At 34.6% G+C, this 8,660-nt stretch overlaps 1 protein-coding gene across 1 annotated transcript in view; it reads right to left on the bottom strand.

The window, feature by feature from the left end:
- The window catches only part of LOC106460086, a 61,262-nt gene extending 52,861 nt beyond the window's left edge, over positions 1–8,401 (bottom strand). The window contains exon 1 of the mRNA XM_013919768.2: positions 8,167–8,401. Within this exon, the coding sequence (XP_013775222.2) occupies positions 8,167–8,241 (75 nt within the window). The 5' untranslated portion in view covers positions 8,242–8,401. The remainder of the gene's footprint in view (positions 1–8,166) is intronic.
- Between the last annotated feature and the right edge of the window lie 259 nt (positions 8,402–8,660).

Genomic DNA, 8,660 nt, shown 5'->3' on the forward strand with positions numbered 1-8,660 from the left:
TTAGGTAAAACTAATATGAAACTTTTCTTCTTTCCCCTTTCAAGCCGCCTCCAGCCATTATTAGTCCCAAAGTGGGTTCCTCGTCATCGAATTCGAAATCGAATTTAAACACAAAATATAACCACTTAATATAAGCTGCTAAAAATACCATTTTCGATTTTATCCATTAATATAAAAAACCTCAAAATCAACAACACTGCATCACTCTAATTTTCACAATATTCAAGAAGCATTTCACACCTGTCATCCCTTACATACTTCAGCAATTCATGAGTTTACTTATTGCCAAATAATACACGATACAAATCAATATCCAGGGTTATTTTATTAAACAGATTAACTGTGACTAAATCTGAAATATCATCTAGATTATGATATATGTATCATAAGTGTATTTATAAGATATATTTATGTCAAATACGCGTAAGGAAACTGTTCTGGTACGTTCTCGTCAACTGGATCCACAAGCGTAATTTTCACGAAGAACATGTCCCCCGCACTTTTTTGAGGAAAGAATAATTTTTTTATAACATAGTCTCATGCATATCCTAGCAACAGAAACTGCTCCCCCCACCCCACACACTCTTTTGAAACCAAATTTACGCCGCTAATCGGCCCGGCATGGCCAGTTGGCTAAGGAGCTCGACTTGCAAGCTGTGGGTCGCAGGTTCGAATCCCCGTTACACCAAACATGCTCGCCTTTTCAGCCGTGGGGGCGTTATAATGTGACAGTGAATCCCATTATTCGTTGGTAAAAAAGTAGCCCAAGAGTTGGCAGTGGGTAGCGATGACTAGCTGCCTTCCTTCTAGTCTTACACTGCTAAATTAAGGCCGGCTAGCGCAGATAGCCCTAGTGTAGCTTTGCGCGAACTTCAAAAACAAACAAACGCCGCCGATCAGATCAACAATTGACTAAAGACATGTGAAGTAAAAGTAAAGCAATAGTCTGTAAAGAAGCTGATTCTGTTAACCTTACGATAAGTGGAATGAGGTTATCTGATCAAAATTCGAGAATGCACTATTTCGAAGCCTGTAAAATAGGTCAGTGTTGTTTCTGAAGGTCGGTAAATTCAGCATATAGTTACTCTACAAGTTGAAGCTGCCATGTATATTTCTGTGCTTGTTTTATCATAGGCATAAATAATAAAGGATCAATGTTGTTTTCACTGAGGAGTTCTATTTGATACCATGACAACTACTCGTGTCTGCCGAGAACCTGAAGTAATCTATTTAGTGTGTCAAATTCATATTATCTGTAATCACCAGTTTGGTGTGTGTGTTTTTTTTTTGTTGTTCGTTGTTGTTGTTTGTGTGTGTGTGTGTGTGTGTTGTTTTTTACGCGCTAAAGTAGTTGGTACCAGCTCTAGCACTAATCTCCTTTCTCACTTACGAATCAAGGCATAGATAGGTTTCTGTAACCAATCCAACGGATATTGTATTACCTAAATAGTTTGATACTTAACAGAAATTCTCTTACTTGGCAACTATATGTTTATAAACAATCGTTAGAAAATTTTCTAGGCTGTCACGCATTCCTTAAGCAATAATCTTTACGCCTACATAGCCTATTCTCTGTTGTCACGTCCACCTAATGATGTTGTGAGTCAACTCTCCGCTACAAGTCTTCTAGGAAATCGGTCCGAATTATCATCTTACGTTTAAGCATCATTTTATGAAGCAGAGATTCGTACATGAGCATCATGACCTGCTGCTTTAATGTCATTCACAAATTAAGAATTAATGTGTCTGTTATTTTAATACCTATAATTTGACTTGCCCTTATTTGTTGTTGTTAAATGCCGTTAATTCGTTTTAAATTCCTACCACGTATAATTTGTGAAAATGATTTTGGCTAATATCTTGTGGATATTTTTAATTGTCACCTTTAATGTATATAATTAAAACAAACACAAGTTATGGTAATAGATGTAGTTCTTAAATGGAGAACGGAATTAAGCTTTTATTTATATATATTCTTAGAAAATACACAATAAAAATGGCATTTCACAGCGTCTCAAATTAACATGGACATCCGCTTCCAGATCAAAAACAAACGTTTATTAGAGTTTTCAGTGGCGTAGTTACGTATGCGTACTGTACGTCCATGTGTACATCAATTTGTAAAATAACTTTTATGAATTTTATTCAGCCACGTGCCATCTTCGGAGACACAAACATATATGTTGTTCCCAGCTTTACGTGAACAAGAAATAGTTTTAACTGGAAGTTATAAGATCTAGTTTCTAACTTAAAAACAAAAAACTAAATGATTAGTCTCTTTATATATATTTGTTTGGATTTAAAAGTAACACCTATTTATTGAAATGTTTTGTTACTTAAATCTTGTTTTGTGGAATATAACAGATTTGGAAATTGAAGTGAAAATATTACAAAATACATGTTCTATCAAAATATTGATGCAAAAAATAAGACTGACAGCAGGTTCTGAACTTCATAATTAAAAGTTCTTAAGGGTAGTATCATTAATAGTCGTAAAATACTGCAAAATAAAAGTTACTTGAATGCATTTAACAAGTCTTTAGTTTGTTTGTTGTTGTTATTGTTTATTCATGTTAAATAAACTCTCTTTTTCAGTATTATTCAGGTCAACACACCAGATATATGTATATATCATAAAGATTATTTCACACTGTTAACTTAGTTTCTAAATCTACTGAGATGGCCGATGGACACACGATATACGTACTTTTATTATTATTATTTCTAACTTAATTTTGTTTATTATTTCATTATGATGACTTGTATAAAAGCCCGTCAAAAATAAGGGGAAAATATTGTTGGGTGATTAACGAAAATTATAGAATTTAACTAAAACGAATTTGTCTGAGTAATTCTTTAATACCACATTTTTAGTAAAAACTACGAAGAAAACATTAAATGTTATCGTGAAAGAGACTTAAATAGCACTCTTAAGCCTTTTCACTGCATTTTAGTTCAGGAAGTAGAAAACATTCCGACACAAATTTTCAACTCTTTCGATTGTACAAAGGAAAAAATATATTTGGTAGTAATAAACGTTTATTTTTCTTTATGTTTTAAGGATAAGTAGGTAATATATGTGTTAAAATACCAAAATAATATTTACTAATTAACATTTATTCACCACTAAACACTCTATAACGTGGGTAATAGTATTTTGGGCTCTTTTTTAGCTTGTGGTCAAATGGTTTAAAATCGAAACACCTGCCAAGGAATAGGATAGGTTAGTAATAGTAAGCCTATTTGTAGTCTAATTTAAGCATAAGGCCTAATACATAAACATAGCGTTAGCTGAAACAGTACCTGGTAAATTTTATTTTGCTTTGCTTTTGGCTTTTATGATTAAATGTCATAAAATATTTTGCTGTTATATTACCGAAGTTATCAAAAAATAAAGAATAAAAAACAAACCACTCTAACAAATCAACATAAATATTGAGCATTCAATAGATGGCCTAAAAACAATCAGATGATAGTTTTGTTGCTAAGCGACGATGTATATTGTTGACCATTACCAAAAAAGGAGCGTGAAAGCGTTCTCGACAGAGTGATAATGGGAATGATAGTCCAGTCAGCCTATGCAAAAACATACCTCAACATCATACAAATTGCAACAGAAACAGTGCTTGGATTTATTGTTAGAGACATGTATTGAGAAGTTACACAAGAAAGTCTAGAAAAATCTAAAAGGGGAAAATGTATAAAATGTTCATTTTCCTTATTAACATATCTGATGAAAATAGAACAACTTGATTTGATATATGCAATCATATACTCTCATTATATACTCTTTCAGTTGATATATGAATAAAAATGCACAAATAGATAATATATAATAGTTAATAAGATGAACCCAATTAAATGTGTTTTAACTGAAACCCCAATTAATGATTGTTTACCTCTTTAACTTATATATATATTACCCCACCCATCAAAAGAAAATCTATAACAATATTCTTTTAAATGACAGTCACATCTAGAAAATGAGTATACAAAATGAGAACTAACACACTCATCTTTTTATAAACATTTGATATATCTATTCACCAACCTTGTATTACTTGAATTAATACACAAACCAGAACCTGTTATGTTGACTTTGCGGCGTTTTTAAAATATATCGCACATTGATTTTAAAATAGGATTAAATTCGTTATATATTTCATTTACAACCGGACGATCCTGTCTTAAAGCTGGCACATTGTCCTCTTTATATTGTATCTTCTATGTATCTTCATTTATGTCAGATTCTGTCAATTGTGTTACATTTGTTCAGTTAACATCCCTACATTCTCCACAGCCTATAGAACACTCAAGTCCATGCTTCCTACATGTACAAGGTTTAGAGTCACAATTCGCTTTACAGTTGCATTTGATAATTTTTAATAGGCTTTCTGGAGCTGGTGTCTTAACTGGTAATAAGCTGTTGTCTGCAACTGACCATCCCCACTCTTGTGGTAACATTTTGTCATTTGAGTCGATCCATGTTTGTACTTGAAAATAGACCCTCATGCTGTGATATTGTGCGGCTGCAGGAGGAAGTGTATGTACCTGTACGCGTGTTGTGCTTGAAACTACTTTTCGTGCAAAATGTATGAAGCGCAATAAATCTAATCCATCAATTGGATCTCCGCCATACAGACATATAAGTGCTTGTTCTCCGGCTTTTTCTATTTCATCTCTTGTTTTACCCTGATTGCAAAACACTTCTGCACTCTCCCTTAAATGTTGGTCATGTCCTAGTTTTTAAGTGCTGCCCCTTTTCCAATCCCATAAATGCGAGATGTTGTGTCGCAACCCGTCAGAGCATGAACGAACGGCATATAGCGACAGGTATTTGCTCCAAGTATCATCTTCGTTTGTCGAATGTCCCAAATTCTCACCGCTTTGTACGTAGTCTGTTTCCCTTCTGAGTTGAAAAAGATATTACAGTTCTGAGTATTAGCGTGATAGCATAGCAATATGAGAAGATCCGTGTCTTCACCGATCATCATTGTTTCACGAGTTTCTGCACAAGCATCTGCAGTCTTGACTATTAAAAGACCCGCATCGTCTTCAGCATATACAACTTTCCATTAAGAAGTGTTCTTTTTTCCTTTGAATGGTGTATTGTCTTTGAAGTTAACATTCGAACCAAAAACTCCATGCGTTCGCCGCATATGGGCTACATCCTTTGTTGATGGTCCTGACTGGTAGCCATCAAACACAATTACCGGATCCACATACTTTTTAGATATATAATCTACGTACACATTACAGATATCTGCGAAATCTGTGCCTTGTTGCCATGGCATTCGCTGTAATAATGATCCTCTATCTAATACATGTTGAACATTCTCAGTAATAGACTCCTGTCTTCCACAGTCTCCTAAAGCCCAAATCGTATCAACTAATGCTGGTTTTTTGTGGTTGCATTGGAAAAACCTGATGGATCAAACAGTGCAGATGGAATACTACAAAGTTTATATCCAAATATGTGTGACATGTCTTCTTTCGATCTAGTTGCAGCCGTTGTATGACGTTGAAAAAGTAGCTGTGGGTCAACCTGAATTGACTCGCCATCTAATTTTACTACAGGCTTTGTAGTAAGTGTCACTGCTTGCTGGGATCTCTTAAAAGAATACTCCATCACATTTTTACCAACCATTTTTTGTAAGACTTCCCATCCGATTTCTTTTGCGTTGTAAACATTTACAGATGAATCAGACGCCACACCGGTTTCAATATTGCATAATGAGAGGTCTTGGATAAATGGATTTCTTTCTAGTAGAAAAGATAGGAGTACGTTTGTGTCTTTGTAGTCCCTGTCCTTCCTGGCTTGGCCACACTCTTTGTATTGAATACTTGTGTAATCAACAGTTCCACTGAAATCCTGCATAGCGTTAGTTACCTCTGCACACGAGGGCAATGAGAGTCACCACTGAGCTCGTTGTGTTTCTGTCATACCCTTTCTTCTAGTCATGCTTCCATTTGTCTTCACGCTTCTCATTAAGACTTGCTCGATAATAAGATCCGTTGACAATCCAGCCCAATACCTGTCAGTTCTACGTATAACATGATGTATAGATGTGAAATATTGATATACCTCGTTGTTGGTTATCTCAAGCTTTCCCATCAGTTACAAATACACATACGCTGATTTCAGATATAAAGTATGTCCAGCAGATGCAAAATAAGGAAGTATCTGTGTTAGCGTTTTCTGATGAAGATCCCAATTACTTGTCCGCTCTGCTTTTATAAATGTTTGTAAGATATGTATCATCTCCATATACTTAATCCAAAGAGCTGCTGTTTATATTGTTTCAGACTGTGTTTGTATTCAGAGACTTACTTCTGGATTTTGTCAAGTAGACCAATTTCAGAAATAGACTGAACTTCAATCTTTCCCGAGATAAAGCCACCGTACATTTTACCGATTTCAATAGTATCGTTTTCATTCTCAAACACTGCATTTTCAAAGGTGTTTTCATTGTCACTGTCTTGCCCAACCAGAACGTTGTCATCAATAGATAAGTCTCTATGCTAATTTTCTGCCTCATCTCTAGAAGGATTTAAAGGGAGCGACACACCAAATAAATCTGACACAATCATTCAATTAAGAACATTATCAACTAGAAAATGTCCTCGGATAGTTCTTGCGATTGCTTTCCCACTCATTATGTGAACCACAGCATTTGAAGTGTACACAGTTTCCAATAGCTCGCTAAGACTAGATCCCTGCATCAGATGACGATGCATCCAAGATAACTCATCATCTCAATACAACTTTGCGCAGATTGCCATCTTCTAGTTCATTTAATTCATATAATATATTGTTAAACTTAAGGACACACAGGAATAATACCAACGTGCTGTTGTTCTATATTTTGTTTTGTAATTGTTATGATTTTTTCCAAATTATAGCACGAATGGGCTTTCGTAGTTGTGAAAATCAATCAAGTCACGCCACTGATTTTCTTCTTTTTCTTTTGTTATTTCTTTTGTAAGGCATTATAATGAAGCTTATATTACAAATGTATCGTTATTTATCAAAAACAATAACTTTCCGTCTCTTTATACATATAAATACGCATTATTTTTACATGTTTGCCATCCGCGAAAACGCATTGTATTTTGTATTTTTTTATTTAGGGTAAAGCTCACAAGGCCTATCTGCCGCCGAAAAAACGCATGACACAATCTTATTCATCGTCTGTTTGAATAATTTACGGACGTTTTAGAATTATAAATCAGCTAGAATATACGTTTTACACATATAATAAACAATACAATGCACGAAACTTACCATGTCCAGTTTATTTTCTTCTCACTAACAAATTTCTGAGAAAAGCATATATTATACGGTGGCTTATATGTGCCACTTATAAAATGGCATAATTTATTTTTTAAAAACTTTTTTTTGTAATTTCCCCTACTTAGATTTTTCTAGCCTTTTGATATGCTGTTCATGAAAGTTTTACATTATTCATGCAAAAAAAACTTCTGTTGCAATTAGTGTGATGTTGAAATGTAGACTGACTGGACTATAAGCCTTTTATAGTTAGTGATTATTTTGTATTGTTAATATATAGATTTAGAATTAACCTGAGCCTCCTGGGCTGGACGAACTCCGTGGGATATGACTACGGTACCCAGCTAATGAAACAGAGCATTCTAATCATTATAAGTAATACAGTTAAAATTATATTTAATTAGCTATATTTAGGCTGGGTATATGTTTTTAGTTTTTATGCATGAGGGTGGTTTCTACATCAGAAGTTAATATTAATATCTTGTACTGCACTTGCAGAATTTTGTGTAACCCAGGTTGAATCATTTGATATTTTTGCCTGGCACAACGATCAGTGTAAGTAACTGACCACACATAAGTTTGATGAAATCATTCATTTTTAATGTAAAATTAATAATTATTGGGATTAATTTGTAATACTGGTGGTATTTTTGCTTTATAATTTTCGTGTGTGTGACTCGTATGCTAGTAGAGATTGTGTAATGATAAGTCTTTGGATTCAGATTAACTGTAATATATTCCTACTATAAATTTTGACTTAACACGAAAAGAAGAACCTAACACCTTCATCGGTTTTGTTACTCTATCGTATCCATGTTTTATTTTTTTTTAAGTTTATGATAACGCATCTTATGCGTGAATATTAATTAACTTACCAAGCTATAAATCCCCGCAGCAAAACTACCGTTCCTCAACGACTGGCCACAACAACAGGACGTGACAATAGCCATGGTTTGATAGGATCAGCTCGAGCTCGAGTTGTACTTCCCTATCCGTGAAAAATTTTCATAGCTCTTGTTACCTCCGCAGGTAGCTCGGCTGGATACTGGTACCGAGAGCAGCTGCCGTTTAACAGACCTTTGGAAATATCAGTTCCTAACGTTCTTACTGGTCGATCACCTTCGTTACTCTCGAACGCAGCTGCTTCATAGCTTTCATCACATCGATATGGGATTAACTGAGGATTAAATGCCAGTGTGGTGATCCAGCTGATACGGCATTACGTTGAACTTTAATCGGTTTGAAGATAGGTAGTTTTTCTAGCATCGGGTTGAAAGATGTTTGCAACATGTTAGTCGATGACGTATGGTAAGAAGCATGTCAAAACCTGTGTACAATAATGAGGAAAAAAAAGATACACCACAGATAT

The sequence above is a fragment of the Limulus polyphemus genome, unplaced genomic scaffold, assembly GCF_000517525.1.
Source record: "Limulus polyphemus unplaced genomic scaffold, Limulus_polyphemus-2.1.2 Scaffold705, whole genome shotgun sequence".
NCBI lineage: Eukaryota > Metazoa > Arthropoda > Merostomata > Xiphosura > Limulidae > Limulus > Limulus polyphemus.